The 26659-nt window shown below is 32.3% G+C and overlaps 1 protein-coding gene across 1 annotated transcript in view; it reads right to left on the bottom strand.

The window, feature by feature from the left end:
• LOC117327797 (platelet binding protein GspB-like) overlaps positions 1-17558 on the bottom strand; it is a gene marked incomplete in the record, with an annotated part of 631084 nt that extends 613526 nt beyond the window's left edge. Inside the window, 21 exon segments of the mRNA XM_033884978.1 lie at positions 2541-2684; positions 3027-3149; positions 3816-3959; positions 4311-4433; positions 4983-5126; positions 5469-5591; positions 6258-6401; positions 7909-8031; positions 8698-8841; positions 10350-10472; positions 11138-11281; positions 11633-11755; positions 12304-12447; positions 12790-12912; positions 13580-13723; positions 14072-14194; positions 14862-15005; positions 15348-15470; positions 16138-16281; positions 16630-16752; positions 17421-17558. Coding sequence (XP_033740869.1) covers positions 2541-2684; positions 3027-3149; positions 3816-3959; positions 4311-4433; positions 4983-5126; positions 5469-5591; positions 6258-6401; positions 7909-8031; positions 8698-8841; positions 10350-10472; positions 11138-11281; positions 11633-11755; positions 12304-12447; positions 12790-12912; positions 13580-13723; positions 14072-14194; positions 14862-15005; positions 15348-15470; positions 16138-16281; positions 16630-16752; positions 17421-17517 — 2767 coding nt within the window.
• Between the last annotated feature and the right edge of the window lie 9101 nt (positions 17559-26659).

The following is a 26659-nucleotide window of genomic DNA, read 5'->3' on the forward strand; positions in this document are numbered from 1 at the left end:
GGTGTATATTTATTTAGAAAAATACATTTCATTTGACAGACTTCTAATGAAGTCAAAAAATATCTTTCATTACTCAAAAGTGTAAACATCTAACTTACTTGCAGTACATATCCCATTATTGGTTGAAGGACCATCATTGTCATAGTAACCCACGTTACAGGTACACTTATTATTGGTACACACAGAGTTGTCCTTACATGCATTTGTTGGTGATATAGGGCATGTCACTCCCGGATTTAGTCCTGATTAGAAATAATTTTGTTTCATGCAATCAGGCAAAAGTGACATAGAGTGATGTTGCATACATTTTATTATGATATTATATAAAATACAATCAAATCTTAATGTCATGAAATGATTGTGATGTGACCATTTAAATGGTTTCCATCGTATACTACTAATGTGACTGTAGTAAAATGAGAATGACAGATACAATGACACAAAATTATATTAAAAACTTCACTTTTAAAAGTTCAATATTTTAATGTTATTGTACATGCTCAATGATTTCAAAATCTTTAAACACCTAGAGCTAACAAATAAGGTTCCTAGTGAAGTACCATTACAGTGTCATGATAACTTACTTAACTGACATGTAGAGCCACTGTCATAGTAACCAGTGATACAGGTACATTTACCACCAGTACAGGTAGACAAGTCGGTACATTCATTGGCTACGTTGTTACAGGACTCTCCAGGAAGAATTTCTGATTGTATGAAAAACAAAAGTATCAAACATAACACTAAGTACCAAAAGGTTATCAAGAATATCACATGTAGTTTGGTGATTGTTAATCACTATAAATAATCTTGACAAAATAAACCAGATCAATACCTCAGCACGAAATGCCACATTTATAGCTGTTTGTTGACAACTGTGTCAGTTTTAACAGCTGAATAGTCTAAGAGCTAATGTTATTTTGTTTTTACCATATACCATCATTAAATAAACTTGATTTGATTTGATCTTAAATTGATACTTAACATTAAATATTGATCTACTTTTACTATCTATAAAATGATGAAGGTCACAATTCTTGGTATGACATCAGGTGAGTAGATTTCTGACTAATGGACATTTTAAATTCAGTATGACATGTGTTTCTATCAACCATCATATAATACACTGTCTTCATTGTTCAAATGATTATGCCTCATAATTCCATCCTAAAATTTCCGTTCGATTCTTTGGGAACTGTTACCCTAACATTTAGTAGACTTTGCCTATACCTACAGGTCTATATAGGAAGGATTTATCAGCATCATATAAAGATTGTGGTGTATATTTATTTAGAAAAATATATTTCTATTGACAGACTTCTAATGAAGTCAAAATATCTTTCATTACTCAAAAGTGTAAACATCTAACTTACTTGCAGTACATATCCCATTACTGAATGAAGGACCATCACTGTCATAGTAACCCACGTTACAGGTACACACATTATTGGTACACACAGAGTTGTCCTTACATGCATTTGTTGGTGATGAAGGGCATGTCACTCCCGGATTTAATCCTGATTAGAAATAATTTTGTTTAATGCAATCAGGCAAAAGTGACATAGAGTGATCACAGCATGTTGCATCAATCTTATTATGAAATTATATTAAATACCATTAAATCATTGATGTTATGAATTCATTGTGATGTGACCATTTAATAAGTGGTTTACATCATATATACTAGTAATTATGTGACTGTAGTAAAATGAGAAAGAGATACAATGACACAAAATTATTCTTAAAATTTCACTTTTAAAAGTGCAAATGTTAATATACATGTTCAATGATTTATAAAACCTTTAAACACCTAGAGCTAACAAATAAGGTTCCTAGTGAAGTACCATTACAGTGTCATGATAACTTACTTGATTGACATGTAGAGCCACTGTCATAGTAACCAGTGTTACAGGTACATATACTACCACTACAGGTAGATAGGTCTGTACATTCATTGACCACATTGTTACAGGACTCTCCAGGAAGGATTTCTGATTGTATAATAAACAAAAGTATCAAACACAAAGTAAATTAAGTAAACAGTATCACATGCAGTCTGGTGCTTGCTAATCATTATAAAAAATACTTGATAAAATAAACAAGTTCAATACATGTACAGTACGTATAGAGTACCTGAAAACAAAATGACACATTTATCATAAATAGTTGCTTGTAAATATAAATCGGTAATGATGAAAGTCTCAGCTCTCGGAACATATGACATCAGGTGAGTAGATTTCTGACTAATGGACGTTTTAAATTCAGTATGACATGTGCTTTTATCAACCATCATATAATACACTGTCTTCATTGTTCAAATGATTATGCCTGATAATTCCATCCTAACATTTTCGTTCGATTCTTTGGGAACTGTTACCCTAACATTTAGTAGACTTTGCCTATACCTACAGGTCTATATAGGAAGGATTAATCAAAGATTGTGGTGTATATTAATTTAGAAAAATATATTTCTATTGACAGACTTCTAATGAAGTCAAAAAATATCTGTCATTACTCAAAAGTGTAAATATCTAACTTACTTGCAGTACATATCCCATTATTGGCTGACGGACCATCACTGTCATAGTAACCCGAGTTACAGGTACACACATTATTGGTACACACCGAGTTGTCCTTACATGCATTTGTTGGTGATATAGGGCATGTCACTCCCGGATTTAATCCTGATTAGAAATAATTTTGTTTCATGCAATCAGGCAAAAGTGACATAGAGTGATGTTGCATAATTTTGATTATGATATTATATAAAATACAATCAAATCTTAATGTCATGAAATGATTGTGATGTGACCATTTAAATGGTTTCCATCATACACTACTAATGTGACTGTAGTAAAATGAGAATGACAGATACAATGACACAAAATTATATTAAAAACTTCACTTTTAAAAGTTCAATATTTTAATGTTATTGTACATGCTCAATGATTTCAAAATCTTTAAACACCTAGAGCTAACAAATAAGGTTCCTAGTGAAGTACCATTACAGTGTCATGATAACTTACTTAACTGACATGTAGAGCCACTGTCATAGTAACCAGTGATACAGGTACATTTACCACCAGTACAGGTAGACAAGTCGGTACATTCATTGGCTACGTTGTTACAGGACTCTCCAGGAAGAATTTCTGATTGTATGAAAAACAAAAGTATCAAACATAACACTAAGTACCAAAAGGTTATCAAGAATATCACATGTAGTTTGGTGATTGTTAATCACTATAAATAATCTTGACAAAATAAACCAGATCAATACCTCAGCACGAAATGCCACATTTATAGCTGTTTGTTGACAACTGTGTCAGTTTTAACAGCTGAATAGTCTAAGAGCTAATGTTATTTTGTTTTTACCATATACCATCATTAAATAAACTTGATTTGATTTGATCTTAAATTGATACTTAACATTAAATATTGATCTACTTTTACTATCTATAAAATGATGAAGGTCACAATTCTTGGTATGACATCAGGTGAGTAGATTTCTGACTAATGGACATTTTAAATTCAGTATGACATGTGTTTCTGTCAACCATCATATAATACACTGTCTTCATTGTTCAAATGATTATGCCTCATAATTCCATCCTAAAATTTCCGTTCGATTCTTTGGGAACTGTTACCCTAACATTTAGTAGACTTTGCCTATACCTACAGGTCTATATAGGAAGGATTTATCAGCATCATATAAAGATTGTGGTGTATATTTATTTAGAAAAATATATTTCTATTGACAGACTTCTAATGAAGTCAAAATATCTTTCATTACTCAAAAGTGTAAACATCTAACTTACTTGCAGTACATATCCCATTACTGAATGAAGGACCATCACTGTCATAGTAACCCACGTTACAGGTACACACATTATTGGTACACACAGAGTTGTCCTTACATGCATTTGTTGGTGATGAAGGGCATGTCACTCCCGGATTTAATCCTGATTAGAAATAATTTTGTTTAATGCAATCAGGCAAAAGTGACATAGAGTGATCACAGCATGTTGCATCAATCTTATTATGAAATTATATTAAATACCATTAAATCATTGATGTTATGAATTCATTGTGATGTGACCATTTAATAAGTGGTTTACATCATATATACTAGTAATTATGTGACTGTAGTAAAATGAGAAAGAGATACAATGACACAAAATTATTCTTAAAATTTCACTTTTAAAAGTGCAAATGTTAATATACATGTTCAATGATTTATAAAACCTTTAAACACCTAGAGCTAACAAATAAGGTTCCTAGTGAAGTACCATTACAGTGTCATGATAACTTACTTGATTGACATGTAGAGCCACTGTCATAGTAACCAGTGTTACAGGTACATATACTACCACTACAGGTAGATAGGTCTGTACATTCATTGACCACATTGTTACAGGACTCTCCAGGAAGGATTTCTGATTGTATAATAAACAAAAGTATCAAACACAAAGTAAATTAAGTAAACAGTATCACATGCAGTCTGGTGCTTGCTAATCATTATAAAAAATACTTGATAAAATAAACAAGTTCAATACATGTACAGTACGTATAGAGTACCTGAAAACAAAATGACACATTTATCATAAATAGTTGCTTGTAAATATAAATCGGTAATGATGAAAGTCTCAGCTCTCGGAACATATGACATCAGGTGAGTAGATTTCTGACTAATGGACGTTTTAAATTCAGTATGACATGTGCTTTTATCAACCATCATATAATACACTGTCTTCATTGTTCAAATGATTATGCCTGATAATTCCATCCTAACATTTTCGTTCGATTCTTTGGGAACTGTTACCCTAACATTTAGTAGACTTTGCCTATACCTACAGGTCTATATAGGAAGGATTAATCAAAGATTGTGGTGTATATTAATTTAGAAAAATATATTTCTATTGACAGACTTCTAATGAAGTCAAAAAATATCTGTCATTACTCAAAAGTGTAAATATCTAACTTACTTGCAGTACATATCCCATTATTGGCTGACGGACCATCACTGTCATAGTAACCCGAGTTACAGGTACACACATTATTGGTACACACCGAGTTGTCCTTACATGCATTTGTTGGTGATATAGGGCATGTCACTCCCGGATTTAATCCTGATTAGAAATAATTTTGTTTCATGCAATCAGGCAAAAGTGACATAGAGTGATGTTGCATAATTTTGATTATGATATTATATAAAATACAATCAAATCTTAATGTCATGAAATGATTGTGATGTGACCATTTAAATGGTTTCCATCATACACTACTAATGTGACTGTAGTAAAATGAGAATGACAGATACAATGACACAAAATTATATTAAAAACTTCACTTTTAAAAGTTCAATATTTTAATGTTATTGTACATGCTCAATGATTTCAAAATCTTTAAACACCTAGAGCTAACAAATAAGGTTCCTAGTGAAGTACCATTACAGTGTCATGATAACTTACTTAACTGACATGTAGAGCCACTGTCATAGTAACCAGTGATACAGGTACATTTACCACCAGTACAGGTAGACAAGTCGGTACATTCATTGGCTACGTTGTTACAGGACTCTCCAGGAAGAATTTCTGATTGTATGAAAAACAAAAGTATCAAACATAACACTAAGTACCAAAAGGTTATCAAGAATATCACATGTAGTTTGGTGATTGTTAATCACTATAAATAATCTTGACAAAATAAACCAGATCAATACCTCAGCACGAAATGCCACATTTATAGCTGTTTATTGACAACTGTGTCAGTTTTAACAGCTGAATAGTCTAAGAGCTAATGTTATTTTGTTTTTACCATATACCATCATTAAATAAACTTGATTTGATTTGATCTTAAATTGATACTTAACATTAAATATTGATCTACTTTTACTATCTATAAAATGATGAAGGTCACAATTCTTGGTATGACATCAGGTGAGTAGATTTCTGACTAATGGACATTTTAAATTCAGTATGACATGTGTTTCTGTCAACCATCATATAATACACTGTCTTCATTGTTCAAATGATTATGCCTCATAATTCCATCCTAAAATTTCCGTTCGATTCTTTGGGAACTGTTACCCTAACATTTAGTAGACTTTGCCTATACCTACAGGTCTATATAGGAAGGATTTATCAGCATCATATAAAGATTGTGGTGTATATTTATTTAGAAAAATATATTTCTATTGACAGACTTCTAATGAAGTCAAAATATCTTTCATTACTCAAAAGTGTAAACATCTAACTTACTTGCAGTACATATCCCATTACTGAATGAAGGACCATCACTGTCATAGTAACCCACGTTACAGGTACACACATTATTGGTACACACAGAGTTGTCCTTACATGCATTTGTTGGTGATGAAGGGCATGTCACTCCCGGATTTAATCCTGATTAGAAATAATTTTGTTTAATGCAATCAGGCAAAAGTGACATAGAGTGATCACAGCATGTTGCATCAATCTTATTATGAAATTATATTAAATACCATTAAATCATTGATGTTATGAATTCATTGTGATGTGACCATTTAATAAGTGGTTTACATCATATATACTAGTAATTATGTGACTGTAGTAAAATGAGAAAGAGATACAATGACACAAAATTATTCTTAAAATTTCACTTTTAAAAGTGCAAATGTTAATATACATGTTCAATGATTTATAAAACCTTTAAACACCTAGAGCTAACAAATAAGGTTCCTAGTGAAGTACCATTACAGTGTCATGATAACTTACTTGATTGACATGTAGAGCCACTGTCATAGTAACCAGTGTTACAGGTACATATACTACCACTACAGGTAGATAGGTCTGTACATTCATTGACCACATTGTTACAGGACTCTCCAGGAAGGATTTCTGATTGTATAATAAACAAAAGTATCAAACACAAAGTAAATTAAGTAAACAGTATCACATGCAGTCTGGTGCTTGCTAATCATTATAAAAAATACTTGATAAAATAAACAAGTTCAATACATGTACAGTACGTATAGAGTACCTGAAAACAAAATGACACATTATCATAAATAGTTGCTTGTAAATATAAATCGGTAATGATGAAAGTCTCAGCTCTCGGAACATATGACATCAGGTGAGTAGATTTCTGACTAATGGACGTTTTAAATTCAGTATGACATGTGCTTTTATCAACCATCATATAATACACTGTCTTCATTGTTCAAATGATTATGCCTGATAATTCCATCCTAACATTTTCGTTCGATTCTTTGGGAACTGTTACCCTAACATTTAGTAGACTTTGCCTATACCTACAGGTCTATATAGGAAGGATTAATCAAAGATTGTGGTGTATATTAATTTAGAAAAATATATTTCTATTGACAGACTTCTAATGAAGTCAAAAATATCTGTCATTACTCAAAAGTGTAAATATCTAACTTACTTGCAGTACATATCCCATTATTGGCTGACGGACCATCACTGTCATAGTAACCCGAGTTACAGGTACACACATTATTGGTACACACCGAGTTGTCCTTACATGCATTTGTTGGTGATATAGGGCATGTCACTCCCGGATTTAGTCCTGATTAGAAATAATTTTGTTTCATGCAATCAGGCAAAAGTGACATAGAGTGATGTTGCATAATTTTGATTATGATATTATATAAAATACAATCAAATCTTAATGTCATGAAATGATTGTGATGTGACCATTTAAATGGTTTCCATCATACACTACTAATGTGACTGTAGTAAAATGAGAATGACAGATACAATGACACAAAATTATATTAAAAACTTCACTTTTAAAAGTTCAATATTTTAATGTTATTGTACATGCTCAATGATTTCAAAATCTTTAAACACCTAGAGCTAACAAATAAGGTTCCTAGTGAAGTACCATTACAGTGTCATGATAACTTACTTAACTGACATGTAGAGCCACTGTCATAGTAACCAGTGATACAGGTACATTTACCACCAGTACAGGTAGACAAGTCGGTACATTCATTGGCTACGTTGTTACAGGACTCTCCAGGAAGAATTTCTGATTGTATGAAAAACAAAAGTATCAAACATAACACTAAGTACCAAAGGTTATCAAGAATATCACATGTAGTTTGGTGATTGTTAATCACTATAAATAATCTTGACAAAATAAACCAGATCAATACCTCAGCACGAAATGCCACATTTATAGCTGTTTATTGACAACTGTGTCAGTTTTAAACAGCTGAATAGTCTAAGAGCTAATGTTATTTTGTTTTTACCATATACCATCATTAAATAAACTTGATTTGATTTGATCTTAAATTGATACTTAACATTAAATATTGATCTACTTTTACTATCTATAAAATGATGAAGGTCACAATTCTTGGTATGACATCAGGTGAGTAGATTTCTGACTAATGGACATTTTAAATTCAGTATGACATGTGTTTCTATCAACCATCATATAATACACTGTCTTCATTGTTCAAATGATTATGCCTCATAATTCCATCCTAAAATTTCCGTTCGATTCTTTGGGAACTGTTACCCTAACATTTAGTAGACTTTGCCTATACCTACAGGTCTATATAGGAAGGATTTATCAGCATCATATAAAGATTGTGGTGTATATTTATTTAGAAAAATATATTTCTATTGACAGACTTCTAATGAAGTCAAAATATCTTTCATTACTCAAAAGTGTAAACATCTAACTTACTTGCAGTACATATCCCATTACTGAATGAAGGACCATCACTGTCATAGTAACCCACGTTACAGGTACACACATTATTGGTACACACAGAGTTGTCCTTACATGCATTTGTTGGTGATGAAGGGCATGTCACTCCCGGATTTAATCCTGATTAGAAATAATTTTGTTTAATGCAATCAGGCAAAAGTGACATAGAGTGATCACAGCATGTTGCATCAATCTTATTATGAAATTATATTAAATACCATTAAATCATTGATGTTATGAATTCATTGTGATGTGACCATTTAATAAGTGGTTTACATCATATATACTAGTAATTATGTGACTGTAGTAAAATGAGAAAGAGATACAATGACACAAAATTATTCTTAAAATTTCACTTTTAAAAGTGCAAATGTTAATATACATGTTCAATGATTTATAAAACCTTTAAACACCTAGAGCTAACAAATAAGGTTCCTAGTGAAGTACCATTACAGTGTCATGATAACTTACTTGATTGACATGTAGAGCCACTGTCATAGTAACCAGTGTTACAGGTACATATACTACCACTACAGGTAGATAGGTCTGTACATTCATTGACCACATTGTTACAGGACTCTCCAGGAAGGATTTCTGATTGTATAATAAACAAAAGTATCAAACACAAAGTAAATTAAGTAAACAGTATCACATGCAGTCTGGTGCTTGCTAATCATTATGAAAAATACTTGATAAAATAAACAAGTTCAATACATGTACAGTACGTATAGAGTACCTGAAAACAAAATGACACATTTATCATAAATAGTTGCTTGTAAATATAAATCGGTAATGATGAAAGTCTCAGCTCTGGGAACATATGACATCAGGTGAGTAGATTTCTGACTAATGGACGTTTTAAATTCAGTATGACATGTGCTTTTATCAACCATCATATAATACACTGTCTTCATTGTTCAAATGATTATGCCTGATAATTCCATCCTAACATTTTCGTTCGATTCTTTGGGAACTGTTACCCTAACATTTAGTAGACTTTGCCTATACCTACAGGTCTATATAGGAAGGATTAATCAAAGATTGTGGTGTATATTTATTTAGAAAAATACATTTCACTTGACAGACTTCTAATGAAGTGAAAAATATCTTTCATTACTCAAAAGTGTAAATATCTAACTTACTTGCAGTACATATCCCATTATTGGCTGAAGGACTATCACTGTCATAGTAACCCGAGTTACAGGTACACACATTATTGGTACACACCGAGTTGTCCTTACATGCATTTGTTGGTGATATAGGGCATGTCACTCCCGGATTTAGTCCTGATTAGAAATAATTTTGTTTCATGCAATCAGGCAAAAGTGACATAGAGTGATGTTGCATAAATTTTATTATGATATTATATAAAATACAATCAAATCTTAATGTCATGAAATGATTGTGATGTGACCATTTAAATGGTTTCCATCATACACTACTAATGTGACTGTAGTAAAATGAGAATGACAGATACAATGACACAAAATTATATTAAAAACTTCACTTTTAAAAGTTCAATATTTTAATGTTATTGTACATGCTCAATGATTTCAAAATCTTTAAACACCTAGAGCTAACAAATAAGGTTCCTAGTGAAGTACCATTACAGTGTCATGATAACTTACTTAACTGACATGTAGAGCCACTGTCATAGTAACCAGTGATACAGGTACATTTACCACCAGTACAGGTAGACAAGTCGGTACATTCATTGGCTACGTTGTTACAGGACTCTCCAGGAAGAATTTCTGATTGTATGAAAAACAAAAGTATCAAACAGAACACTAAATACCAAAGGTTATCAAGAATATCACATGTAGTTTGGTGATTGTTAATCACTATAAATAATCTTGACAAAATAAACCAGATCAATACCTCAGCACGAAATGCCACATTTATAGCTGTTTGTTGACAACTGTGTCAGTTTTAACAGCTGAATAGTCTAAGAGCTAATGTTATTTTGTTTTTACCATATACCATCATTAAATAAACTTGATTTGATTTGATCTTAAATTGATACTTAACATTAAATATTGATCTACTTTTACTATCTATAAAATGATGAAGGTCACAATTCTTGGTATGACATCAGGTGAGTAGATTTCTGACTAATGGACATTTTAAATTCAGTATGACATGTGTTTCTATCAACCATCATATAATACACTGTCTTCATTGTTCAAATGATTATGCCTCATAATTCCATCCTAAAATTTCCGTTCGATTCTTTGGGAACTGTTACCCTAACATTTAGTAGACTTTGCCTATACCTACAGGTCTATATAGGAAAGATTTATCAGCATCATATAAAGATTGTGGTGTATATTTATTTAGAAAAATATATTTCTATTGACAGACTTCTAATGAAGTCAAAATATCTTTCATTACTCAAAAGTGTAAACATCTAACTTACTTGCAGTACATATCCCATTACTGAATGAAGGACCATCACTGTCATAGTAACCCACGTTACAGGTACACACATTATTGGTACACACAGAGTTGTCCTTACATGCATTTGTTGGTGATGAAGGGCATGTCACTCCCGGATTTAATCCTGATTAGAAATAATTTTGTTTAATGCAATCAGGCAAAAGTGACATAGAGTGATCACAGCATGTTGCATCAATCTTATTATGAAATTATATTAAATACCATTAAATCATTGATGTTATGAATTCATTGTGATGTGACCATTTAATAAGTGGTTTACATCATATATACTAGTAATTATGTGACTGTAGTAAAATGAGAAAGAGATACAATGACACAAAATTATTCTTAAAATTTCACTTTTAAAAGTGCAAATGTTAATATACATGTTCAATGATTTATAAAACCTTTAAACACCTAGAGCTAACAAATAAGGTTCCTAGTGAAGTACCATTACAGTGTCATGATAACTTACTTGATTGACATGTAGAGCCACTGTCATAGTAACCAGTGTTACAGGTACATATACTACCACTACAGGTAGATAGGTCTGTACATTCATTGACCACATTGCTACAGGACTCTCCAGGAAGGATTTCTGATTGTATAATAAACAAAAGTATCAAACACAAAGTAAATTAAGTAAACAGTATCACATGCAGTCTGGTGCTTGCTAATCATTATAAAAAATACTTGATAAAATAAACAAGTTCAATACATGTACAGTACGTATAGAGTACCTGAAAACAAAATGACACATTTATCATAAATAGTTGCTTGTAAATATAAATCGGTAATGATGAAAGTCTCAGCTCTCGGAACATATGACATCAGGTGAGTAGATTTCTGACTAATGGACGTTTTAAATTCAGTATGACATGTGCTTTTATCAACCATCATATAATACACTGTCTTCATTGTTCAAATGATTATGCCTGATAATTCCATCCTAACATTTTCGTTCGATTCTTTGGGAACTGTTACCCTAACATTTAGTAGACTTTGCCTATACCTACAGGTCTATATAGGAAGGATTAATCAAAGATTGTGGTGTATATTTATTTAGAAAAATACATTTCACTTGACAGACTTCTAATGAAGTGAAAAATATCTTTCATTACTCAAAAGTGTAAATATCTAACTTACTTGCAGTACATATCCCATTATTGGCTGAAGGACCATCACTGTCATAGTAACCCGAGTTACAGGTACACACATTATTGGTACACACCGAGTTGTCCTTACATGCATTTGTTGGTGATATAGGGCATGTCACTCCCGGATTTAGTCCTGATTTGGAATAATTTTGTTTCATGCAATCAGGCAAAAGTGACATAGAGTGATGTTGCATAAATTTTATTATGATATTATATAAAATACAATCAAATCTTAATGTCATGAAATGATTGTGATGTGACCATTTAAATGGTTTCCATCATACACTACTAATGTGACTGTAGTAAAATGAGAATGACAGATACAATGACACAAAATTATATTAAAAACTTCACTTTTAAAAGTTCAATATTTTAATGTTATTGTACATGCTCAATGATTTCAAAATCTTTAAACACCTAGAGCTAACAAATAAGGTTCCTAGTGAAGTACCATTACAGTGTCATGATAACTTACTTAACTGACATGTAGAGCCACTGTCATAGTAACCAGTGATACAGGTACATATACCACCACTACAGGTAGACAAGTCGGTACATTCATTGGCTACGTTGTTACAGGACTCTCCAGGAAGGATTTCTGATTGTATGAAAAACAAAAGTATCAAACAGAACACTAAATACCAAAGGTTATCAAGAATATCACATGTAGTTTGGTGATTGTTAATCACTATAAATAATCTTGACAAAATAAACCAGATCAATACCTCAGCACGAAATGCCACATTTATAGTTGTTTGTTGACAACTGTGTCAGTTTTAACAGCTGAATAGTCTAAGAGCTACTGTTATTTTGTTTTCACCGTATACCATCATTAAAAAAACTTCATTTGATTTGATCTTAAATTGATACTTAACATTAAATATTGATCTACTTTTACTATCTATAAAATGATGAAGGTCACAATTCTTGGTATGACATCAGATGAGTAGATTTCTGACTAATGGACATTTTAAATTCAGTATGACATGTGTTTCTATCAACCATCATATAATACACTGTCTTCATTGTTCAAATGATTATGCCTCATAATTCCATCCTAAAATTTCCGTTCGATTCTTTGGGAACTGTTACCCTAACATTTAGTAGACTTTGCCTATACCTACAGGTCTATATAGGAAGGATTTATCAGCATCATATAAAGATTGTGGTGTATATTTATTTAGAAAAATATATTTCTATTGACAGACTTCTAATGAAGTGAAAAAATATCTTTCATTACTCAAAAGTGTAAATATCTAACTTACTTGCAGTACATATCCCATTATTGGTTGAAGGACCATCACTGTCATAGTAACCCGAGTTACAGGTACACACATTATTGGTACACACAGAGTTGTCCTTACATGCATTTGTTGGTGATGAAGGGCATGTCACTCCCGGATTTAGTCCTGATTTGGAATAATTTTGTTTAATGCAATCAGGCAAAAGTGATATAGAGTGATCGCAACATGTTGCATCAATCTTATTATGATATTACATAAAATACAAATAAATCATTGATGTCATAAAATGATTGTGATGTGACCATTTAATAAGTGGTTTACATCAGATACTAGTAATTATGTGACTGTAGTAAAATGAGAAAGAGATACAATGACACAAAATTATTCTTAAAATTTCACTTTTAAAAGTGCAAATGTTAATATACATGCTCAATGATTTCAAAATCTTTAAACACCTAGAGCTAACAAATAATGTTCCTAGTGAAGTACCATTACAGTGTTATAATAACTTACTTAATTGACATGTAGATCCACTGTCGTAGTAACCAGTGTTACAGGTACATATACCACCACTACAGCTAGACAAGTCGGTACATTCATTGGCCACATTGTTACAGGACTCTCCAGGAAGGATTTCTGATTGTATAATTACACCAAGATATACCAAAGTATCAAAGATAACACTAAGTACCAAAGGTTATCATAAATATCACATGGAGTTTGGTGTTTGTTAATCACTATAAATAATCTTGACAAAATAAACCAGATCAATACCTCAGCACGAAATGCCACATTTATAGTTGTTTGTTGACAACTGTGTCAGTTTTAACAGCTGAATAGTCTAAGAGCTAATGTTATTTTGTTTTTACCATATACCATCATTAAATAAACTTAATTTGATTTGATCTGAAATTGATACTTAACATTAAATATTGATCTACTTTTACTATCTATAAAATGATGAAGGTCACAATTCTTGGTATGATATCAGGTGAGTAGATTTCTGACTAATGGACGTTTTAAATTCAGTATGACATGTGTTTCTATCAACCATCATATAATACACTGTCTTCATTGTTCAAATGATTATGCCTGATAATTCCATCCTAACATTTTCGTTCGATTCTTTGGGAACTGTTACCCTAACATTTAGTAGACTTTGCCTATACCTACAGGTCTATATAGGAAGGATTAATCAAAGATTGTGGTGTATATTTATTTAGAAAAATACATTTCACTTGACAGACTTCTAATGAAGTGAAAAATATCTTTTATTACTCAAAAGTGTAAATATCTAACTTACTTGCAGTACATATCCCATTATTGGCTGAAGGACCATCACTGTCATAGTAACCCGAGTTACAGGTACACACATTATTGGTACACACCGAGTTGTCCTTACATGCATTTGTTGGTGATATAGGGCATGTCACTCCCGGATTTAGTCCTGATTTGGAATAAGTTTGTTTCATGCAATCAGGCAAAAGTGACATAGAGTGATGTTGCATAAATTTTATTATGATATTATATAAAATACAATCAAATCTTAATGTCATGAAATGATTGTGATGTGACCATTTAAATGGTTTCCATCATACACTACTAATGTGACTGTAGTAAAATGAGAATGACAGATACAATGACACAAAATTATATTAAAAACTTCACTTTTAAAAGTTCAATATTTTAATGTTATTGTACATGCTCAATGATTTCAAAATCTTTAAACACCTAGAGCTAACAAATAAGGTTCCTAGTGAAGTACCATTACAGTGTCATGATAACTTACTTAACTGACATGTAGAGCCACTGTCATAGTAACCAGTGATACAGGTACATATACCACCACTACAGGTAGACAAGTCGGTACATTCATTGGCTACGTTGTTACAGGACTCTCCAGGAAGGATTTCTGATTGTATGAAAAACAAAAGTATCAAACAGAACACTAAATACCAAAGGTTATCAAGAATATCACATGTAGTTTGGTGATTGTTAATCACTATAAATAATCTTGACAAAATAAACCAGATCAATACCTCAGCACGAAATGCCACATTTATAGCTGTTTGTTGACAACTGTGTCAGTTTTAACAGCTGAATAGTCTAAGAGCTAATGTTATTTTGTTTTTACCGTATACCATCATTAAATAAACTTGATTTGATTTGATCTTAAATTGATACTTAACATTAAATATTGATCTACTTTTACTATCTATAAAATGATGAAGGTCACAATTCTTGGTATGACATCAGATGAGTAGATTTCTGACTAATGGACATTTTAAATTCAGTATGACATGTGTTTCTATCAACCATCATATAATACACTGTCTTCATTGTTCAAATGATTATGCCTCATAATTCCATCCTAAAATTTCCGTTCGATTCTTTGGGAACTGTTACCCTAACATTTAGTAGACTTTGCCTATACCTACAGGTCTATATAGGAAGGATTTATCAGCATCATATAAAGATTGTGGTGTATATTTATTTAGAAAAATATATTTCTATTGACAGACTTCTAATGAAGTGAAAAAATATCTTTCATTACTCAAAAGTGTAAATATCTAACTTACTTGCAGTACATATCCCATTATTGGTTGAAGGACCATCACTGTCATAGTAACCCGAGTTACAGGTACACACATTATTGGTACACACAGAGTTGTCCTTACATGCATTTGTTGGTGATGAAGGGCATGTCACTCCCGGATTTAGTCCTGATTAGAATTGATTTTGTTTAATGCAATCAGGCAAAAGTGATATAGAGTGATCGCAACATGTTGCATCAATCTTATTATGATATTACATAAAATACAAATAAATCATTGATGTCATAAAATGATTGTGATGTGACCATTTAATAAGTGGTTTACATCAGATACTAGTAATTATGTGACTGTAGTAAAATGAGAAAGAGATACAATGACACAAAATTATTCTTAAAATTTCACTTTTAAAAGTGCAAATGTTAATATACATGCTCAATGATTTCAAAATCTTTAAACACCTAGAGCTAACAAATAATGTTCCTAGTGAAGTACCATTACAGTGTTATAATAACTTACTTAATTGACATGTAGATCCACTGTCGTAGTAACCAGTGTTACAGGTACATATACCACCACTACAGCTAGACAAGTCGGTACATTCATTGGCCACATTGTTACAGGACTCTCCAGGAAGGATTTCTGATTGTATAATTACACCAAGATATACCAAAGTATCAAAGATAACACTAAGTACCAAAGGTTATCATAAATATCACATGGAGTTTGGTGATTGTTAATCACTATAAATAATCTTGACAAAATAAACCAGATCAATACCTCAGCACGAAATGCCACATTTATAGCTGTTTGTTGACAACTGTGTCAGTTTTAACAGCTGAATAGTCTAAGAGCTAATGTTATTTTGTTTTTACCGTATACCATCATTAAATAAACTTGATTTGATTTGATCTGAAATTGATACTTAACATTAAATATTGATCTACTTTTACTATCTATAAAATGATGAAGGTCACAATTCTTGGTATGATATCAGGTGAGTAGATTTCTGACTAATGGACGTTTTAAATTCAGTATGACATGTGTTTCTATCAACCATCATATAATACACTGTCTTCATTGTTCAAATGATTATGCCTGATAATTCCATCCTAACATTTTCGTTCGATTCTTTGGGAACTGTTACCCTAACATTTAGTAGACTTTGCCTATACCTACAGGTCTATATAGGAAGGATTAATCAAAGATTGTGGTGTATATTTATTTAGAAAAATACATTTCATTTGACAGACTTCTAATGAAGTCAAAAAATATCTTTCATTACTCAAAAGTGTTAACATCTAACTTACTTGCAGTACATATCCCATTATTGGTTGAAGGACCATCACTGTCATAGTAACCCGAGTTACAGGTACACACAGTATTGGTACACACAGAGTTGTCCATACATGCATTTGTTGGTGATATAGGGCATGTCACTCCCGGATTCAGTCCTGATTAGAAATAATTTTGTTTAATGCAATCAGGCAAAAGTGATATAGAGTGATCGCAGCATGTTGCATCAATCTTATTATGATATTACATAAAATACAAATAAATCATTGATGTCATGAAATGATTGTGATGTGAATTTAACTCAATTTCCGCTATTGGGCCCAACAACTCTGGCCACAGGAATACCATACCCTCCGTTTATATAACATAAGTTCTCCTTTGTCAAATTATCATCTCCAGGTCAAATTTCATCAAAATCCATTCAGCTCCAAGGAAGCCACTTCTTCCCTTTATACAACATTAGTTCTCCTTTGCCTAATTATTCTTCAGGCCAAATTTCATCAAAATCCATTCAGGCATTCAGGACTAGTAGGGATATACAGGATTTACCTCGATTTCCCCTATTGCACCCCATGCCTTCAGCCCCAAGGGGGCCACATCTTCCCTTTATACAACATTAGTTCTCCTTTGCCTAATTATGCTTCAGACCAAATTTCATCAAAATCCATTCAGGCATTCAGGACTAGTAGGGATTTACAGGATTTACCTCAATTTCTCCTTTGGGCACTACTCCTTCAGCCCCCAAGGGAGCCACACCTTCTGTTTATAAAACATTAGTTCTCCTTTGTCCAATAATGCTTCAAACTGAATTTCATCAAAATCCATCCAGGCATTTAGGACAAGTAGGAAATGTTGAAATTCTGATATCTCAATCACTTAACTATATATTAATGTTCATTCATTTAACATGTACTAGTATAGCCGATAATTAATTGCAGCCATGTTTGCAGTGACATGATACACTGAAACACCAAAATTGGACAATTTAGTTCTTTCAATGATGTTTTCCAACAGTAAAGTTCAACGTGAATAGAAATTGATATTTACATTTCAAACTTTCAGAAGCCTGTAATATCAAAAACCAGATTTCAACATTGTGTTTATCATGTTGTACCAAACAGGTATACCAATTTCCATGAAAATCAGACGTGTAAATTTTGACAAATCTGAAGTAGGACCACTGGACGGCCATTTAGTGGACAATGGCCTTTTTTGTGCTTCATCTTATAAATTAGAGTGTGTCTAATACTTATCTCTGCAAAGAAGAAAAAGAATAATCCGGTTAAAAACAATAACTCCCCAAACTTTGTCTTGTTGATCACCAGACAAAAATAAAATACTGAATACTCAAAGGACAATAACTTTTGCAAAATGTTTTGAATTAAAATGTCGCTTGTTGAAACATAAAAACATATCATGATCATACATAAAACCCACGAAGTTTCAAAGTGACTCGTTAAAAACTGTAGGAGATCTCCAGACATAGATACAACTCCATACCAAATCATTTCTATCCAATTCTGATGAGTGAGAGTGCATGCAATGTTCAACTTTAACAAAATTTTAAATATAAGATCACAATTTAACGTGGAAATCTTAACCTTCATTTACAGAATACTACCAATAATCCATGGTGCAGTAACTGGAAATTAGGAATGTTATTGATATAACTGGACATATTTGATAGAAAACAATTTCAAAATGCTATTCTTTTTTTTCTCAAAGTACCATGATTAGTTTAAGCATTACTAGTCCCAAAGGAGAACTACTGTCATAGTAGCCTTTGTTACAGACACATTTGTTTTGTGTGTTGATAAGGCAGTATATATATATGTATTGGCTGTACTATTACAAGGTACAAATATATATAACATATGCTATGTCGATAGTGACCAAATTCTGGTAGGCCTGACAATCTGTACTCTCCATAAATCAATATGTCCATTCATCTCACTGGTATACCATCCCGATACATTAGTCACAGCCTTGTTTGTAGTGTCCTAATACACTAACAAGATTTCACCATAATATTAATTGTGTTTATCATGTTATATCAAATTAATTATACTAATGTCAATGAAAATCAGGTATAAATATAGGTATAGTCTGCTGTCTTACCCATTTGTATAAAATGTGTTAAAATATAAGAAGAAGAATCGGGATAAAAAATAACTCCTCAAAACTTTTTTTCACACATCTCCAAGACAAAAATCAAATACTAGTTGTTATGAAATTATCATTAATCAAAGGGTAATAACTTTTGCAAAATGTTTTAAATCAAAATGTCGTTTATTGAAACATCAATACATATCATGATCTTAAAGCCCACATTTCAAAGTGATTATTTAAAAAAAAATGTAGGAGATTTCCAGACAAAGAGACAATGCAGTGTTTTTGTTCGGACTTCCAATTATTGTTCAGCCTCCCATGGTTTCTGGATTGGGAAAGTAAAAGATCAACAAGTTCCTTTAAATTAGTCAACGAAAGCTCCTTGTTCAAGTGGCAAATCCTGGTTAGAACGAATATTCATACCCTGCCTACACTGCTCTCCAACAGGGTATAAAATCCCTCCCACTGCTGATAGCAAAGTGTAGCAAGCCCCACACCGGATGAGTTTATGTCCAAAAAAATAATATTCCTAGATACATACACGGTAATTAAAGGTCCATACCAGCCTAGGTTGAAAATCTTTACTCGCATGAGTAGAAGGATAACAAGTTTTCCATTAAAATTTCCAAAAACCTTACCAAAAATAGGCAAATTCTTTAATTCAAATCCTTTGTGTCCCCATGTTATGATTAATTGTAATAAGTTACAGCCTCATATGTATAAAATGTACTTGGCAAATTACATATATACACTTCAAAATGTAGATGATTTAATATATAGAAACTTTGTATATTTGCATTACTGTCACTATGCTTTGTATCAAAAGGAAAATTTTGAGTAGAATATACATAGGAATTTATGACTTTCATAATTACTGTTGATATATTTGATCAAATGTTGTTAATTTGATAATGGTGTTTTGTAACCTTGATGAACTTACATGTACACACATCGTTATCATTCCTACAGTGTAACTCTTTTGTACCCTGGGTAACAAAATTATTCTTCTCAACTGTACGCCATTACAGACATGTGTTTGCACACTCTGTGAATTAGAACCCGCCTGCTAAACAATTACTATCAACATACTATTGCATCACTAATTCGTACAAGACCTTGAACATGTATTTTTAGTCAGTCGTTTTGCGTATAGTATTTGGTAATATTTAAAACATGTTTTTTTTCAATGTCTGCATCATTTTAGCACTTGAAATATTCTATGATGTAACCTGTTTGAAGTGATAACGTTCATAATTAGGTTAAACAAAATACTTTATGACAAGAAAATCGTGACGCTATCATCTACAAAATGTGAGAGATGCAGGTAAATTTTTTTTTGATAATCAACTTTATTATTTGGGAACCTTTATTGAAATTTTGGGGAAAACGTAACATTTTTGGCATAGAAGAAATATGTACAAATGTACAGTTGATATTTGGCGGTAAAATGGGCCAAACAAAAACACTGCAATGTCATACCATTAATATTTCTCTTAAAGTTTGATTTGTCAGTGTGCATTTATAATGTTCAACTTAAGCAAACTTGGCGAACTTGAGATCACGAAGTGGAAATCTTAATTAGCATAACCTTCATTTGCGGAATATCACCAATTATATCTGGACTTAGTTTTGTGTTTAGCTCAGTTTCTCAATGCATGCAGACTTATTTAATGTTAAATGAAATGATCAGTTTAAGCATTAGTCCAAAACGAGACACTGTTCCTTTTTGTGTTAGTGGAGCTGAACTACAAACTTACTTGCAGAACAGACATCACCACTGTCATAGTAGCCTTCGTTACAAACACATACCCGTATTTGACCTAATAAGGGCGCCTGACTTAATAAGGGCGCCCTACTTTTTTTCAAGGAAATAAATCTTTGACTGAGTGTCAAAATGGTGTTCAAAAGTAATAATTCATGTGAAATGTTTTACTACTTATGTGTTCAGTTTTCTTCAGCAAATTAAGTAACTAGAACACATGTTTTCGCCACATTTTGTGTATTCCTACAGGCTACAGATGACATGTCAGTGCAAAGAGCACCCAAAACTAACACACATACAAATAATAACTTACCATCTTTATTTGAAGATAGAGTAAAAGACTTCATTCTTGTTGATAAATGACTTTTGTTCAGAACAGAAAGCTAGTAAAAGACATTGTAAATCAATTATTAGGTAAACGAAAACGATGTCTGATATGATCTGGGAAATCACCTGTTTCTATAAATAGAACACAAAAGAATTCCATTTGAACTTAAATGGTGGAACACACGTTCTCTGGTCTAAAGATCAGCTGGCATGGTTTACAAGTTTACAGGAGTATTCAAGTGATGTTTAAGCTTAATATATGATAATGAATAGATATCTTCATCTGGAATATTTTTTATGACTGAATATTTTACCGTTTCCACAATCTTGGGTATTCTGCTATAAGGTATAGTCTATTTCATAAAACTTCAGAATAACTAATCTTAATAAGGGCGCCCCACTGTCAATTACCCGCGCCCTGCGCCCTTATTAGGTCAAATACGGTATGTTTCCAGTACAGGTTGACATGGCAGTACATGCATCTGCTATACCACTACAGCCTGTATCCCCAGCCCGGATTTTTAGTTGTACAGTATATACACATTACAACATTATACATGTACATGAATACATCATGAACAAACTCAAAGCACATTGTATAACAAGACATTATATCTCAAGTGAATAACATTGATTCAAAATTGACCAATATGCAATGAATGATGGCAAGCAACTATGATAAGCATTTTCTTATCACAAAGCTGCAATAATAAATGTAAGATTTAAAGTAATAAAACTTTTATCGTATACCATGTAATTGCAGAAGTTGCTAAAGTGATGATGATGAAAATTTTATTAATAGTAAGGGTGAGTAGTACAGAACTGTGTGAAGTTTTAAGATGTTCAGATATAAAGTATAAAGTTGGTAGAGTGAGCTAGGGCATCAAACATCTAGATATTTATAACGGCAGACTATAGCTAGTTTATAAATACCTCAATTTTGAACCCAGGATATTGAAACCTAAATCTAACTAATAAATGCATGAAAGTTGGTGAGCAAGTCTATGGAACTCAAGGAGTATAAAAAACTATATCTTGTACTAGCGATGATATCTTAATTAAGTTTATGATCAAGACAATCACAGGTTATTCAAGTCTATTGAGCATGATATCAATTTGACCCATGCAGGTGGTTGAAATGTAATTTCGTACAAGAGATATATAGTTGTGAGTAATTTTAATAAGTGTATGAATTTTCGGGGAAAATGGAACATTAATGAAGTTGGTAAAGCATAAGGGTGAAAATCTATTTTTAGTAACAATGGCATCATTTTAGAACCCATGTCGTTGAAACATGCGCTTGTACAAGAGATGCTGGTTTCAGCAAGTGTATGAAATTTCAAGACTGGATCATTAAAGAAGGTAGAGTGCTAGCGTACAGTTTCCATAACAATCTGTGTAATTTACACACTTTTACATTTACATTTAATTTATGCACCATAAAAATCACCTTGAAACAGCTAAAAAAACCGACTATAGATCGATCTACCAGTGTAATTTACACACAAAAAAAGAGAAAGAAATGAACACTCTATGATACTGGAAGATCTTTGTACCAATGTAATCACTGCACCCCAACTTCAACAGCAATTTTAACCCCAAAAATGTGTGTAAATTACAGGGTTTTTTAAAAAGTATATAAAGTCCCTAAAATATCCCTTATGTACTTTGCACGATACAGGCACTTTCCCAGAACTCAGTAGAAAAGATTTACACTCACTGGCATCTCTAATGAGTTTCTCGTTACTTAACAATTCTCTTTTAATTACAAAACAGATACAACAGGAACAACAACTCCTTGTTTATGATGTCAATCATCTTTAATGACTTATATATTTACAGGTGTTACAATTCATATCTACTCTAATCAGTTGCCTTCCGTTAGATGAGATCTTGTTTGTTGATTACCAAACATATAAATGCCAGTAAATTCACTTTAGGATCTCTAACTGTGAATATGAAACTAATCTTAGTTACAGGGATGCTAAAGTCTCAAGCATTAACCACTGAACCCTCATTATCACCTAAACTCTTTCAAACAAGAGGTCCAAGAGGAATCTCAATGCCCACCATATATTGTAGAACAGTCCATATTTGGTCTATCTATATAAGATATGTAAGGCTATCCTCTTCACTGTTTGATCTTTTTAATCATTTAAAAACAAAGGAAACCTAGGACTACACAGTCAAAATTCAAAAAGTGGCCATTTTGTCTTCTGATCAATCTCAAAATTCAATATGTACATACAATGAGTTCAAGTCTTGTTTAATAGAATGCCAAGTGTAGGATATTGCCCAAAAAAATGCAAATGCCGAACAGTTCAAACAAACATCAAGAGAAATCATGTGTTCTACATATACCCTGATAAAAGTAAATTCAAATGCAAAAAAAATCAGTAATCTCTGCACTTACTTTCCAGACAGGTTGATCCACTTTGGTAATGAGTTGCTGTATTACAGGCACACAATCCACCACTACAGATCTCCCCTGTAGTACAGTAACTAGTACCATCATTGGTACAGGCTGTACCAACATCTGCTTTACATCCTCCATTGTATAACAAGACCATCTGTAGACAAAAAATGCAATTACACCTTTAAAATAAAAAATAAATATAACAAAAAGCAAATTTAACCAGTGTTTATAATCGTTTTCATAGCAAGACGTTACATGTCGTAAATACACTAACTAGTTAAATTCATAGGAATATATGATTGCTTGTTTAGATTTAGTTTGCCAATACACAATGGCAGCTTAACTGAGGTCTTGAATATTTGCATATCTGAAAATAAATATGTATATGTATAAGTATAGAAATGACCTCTCTGAGCTCTAATTTATAAGCACTAAAACATTGATTCTATAAACACTATTTTTACCACATTCCGAGATGATATGCAATTGGTGACATTTTTACCCTTCCCTCCAGTTTTTTAACATTAGCCAACCTATACATGTGTATGTGATATATGTGATCAAAGACTTACGTTCATATACAAAAAAAGTAAAAGTAACAATATATTGATGTTGTTATTTCTGAATCACAACAACGATATTCAATACCAAATATAGTAAAAAAATCCGTGTAGTTGCTTTCTGATAATGTTTGACACATGTATACAATCTATCGAGTATTTAATTGCTTTTTATATATGAACTACGAGGATTGATACATTGTAGATAAATTGTGAGCCTCATATTGAAATATTTGAATTTTGCCGGACATATTCTATTATTTTTCAACATACACCATTCAGTATCTTTACACGCCAGCAGTGTTTTAGGGCCTCAATACCACTTTTATAGAGCTCCTTTTCTGGGCTTTTTAAAAATGCATCCACTGTATGTATGACGTCATCATCGGACTGAAAGTGGGTAAGAAATAGCTGTTTAAGGCGAATGTTTAATCGATTTAAAACCACAATCGTAACTGACAACCATAACAATGACAGGCTTGTGGACAGGAGCATTGACCTGATGAAATAACACACCTTCAGTGAGCTTTCCGCGGCGCTTAAGTTTAATATTTCTCCGTAACTGCCTCAGAAATGAAGCATAGTATATGACATTGATTGTTCGTCCATTTTCGAGATATTCTATCAGCAGAATACCATCTGTCTCAGAAAACCGAGGCCATAACCTTCCCAGCTGATGGAACAATACGTGTCTTCTTTAGCAGGGGAGAGCCAAGGTGCTTCAAGTCTTTCAAATTTTGCTTGGCCCCTGAGGTAATATGATGAACCCATGTTTCATCCATATGTCCAAATATTGGATCACTGTTTTTCATCAATTTTGTCTATTTTGCAAAAGCCGGTTGTTTTGTTTATGTTTCGGTGCAACCTCGTCGATATGAACTAACCAAATGAGACCAGCCCTTGGGTACACGGCCCTATATAGTCAGAGAATAGTAGGACTTAAAAGAACATCCCTGTGTACTTCCTTCAATACGAGGCTCATAACATATCAGTCATCTCTCGTACGATACAAAATTTGAATCTTTATCCTTCGAATCGACGACATAAAGTGCATACATCGTGTTGATAATTAGATATAACACATAGTTCACAAATGACAAAGGAAGACAATTTTATGACTCGTGTCCTCAAACCTACGATCTACGACTTCTCATCTAGCCAGAAATATCCGCAGTGCTTATGACTGCGACGCAACCACGTTCCTTCAACGCTTACAATGAAAGTTTAGGCGACGAGACAGAGATGGTCGGCTTGTTACCCCGACATGAACATAGTGACAAATCGTCTATTGTAGATGATATCAATACATGGATTACATAGATGCGAATGGTACACATATATATTCAACGCCGTACAATTTCGATAGAAAATTTAAATCTTTATCCTCCCTATCAACATAATATACTATAAAAACAAGATATATAACATAGTAACACAAACATGGTTCCAAATGGTCACTTTTACGTGTGCATGCGTTCATCGATCGTTGCATTAAATGAGCCATTTGAGAATTGATTATAAAAGACGGATAAAACACCATTGAAATGAAATACATGTGCTTATGATAAATAGATATTAACGAAAACATCTGCATCACTTACATATTATCACTTTACTCATTATCGTTTACATTTTGCTAACGTGTGGCTCACCATTTACACACCATCACATATAGTCCATCATTTACACATCATTAACACATTCTTCATCATTCACATATTATCACATATAGTTCATCATTTATATATTATCACTTTCATTTCATCATTTAGACATTATCACATACAGTTCATCATTTAGACATTATCACATACAGTTCATCATTTACACATTATCACATACAGTTCATCATTTGTACATTATCACTTACAGTTCATCATTTACACATTATCACATACAGTTCATCATTTACACATCATTAACACATTCTTCATCATTTACACATTATCACATATAGTTCATCATTTATATATTATCACTTTCAGTTCATCATTTAGACATTATCACATACAGTTCATCATTTACACATCATCACATTCAGTTCATCATTTACACATCATCACATTCAGTTCATCATTT

The sequence above is a fragment of the Pecten maximus genome, chromosome 5 (genome assembly GCF_902652985.1).
Source record: "Pecten maximus chromosome 5, xPecMax1.1, whole genome shotgun sequence".
NCBI lineage: Eukaryota > Metazoa > Mollusca > Bivalvia > Pectinida > Pectinidae > Pecten > Pecten maximus.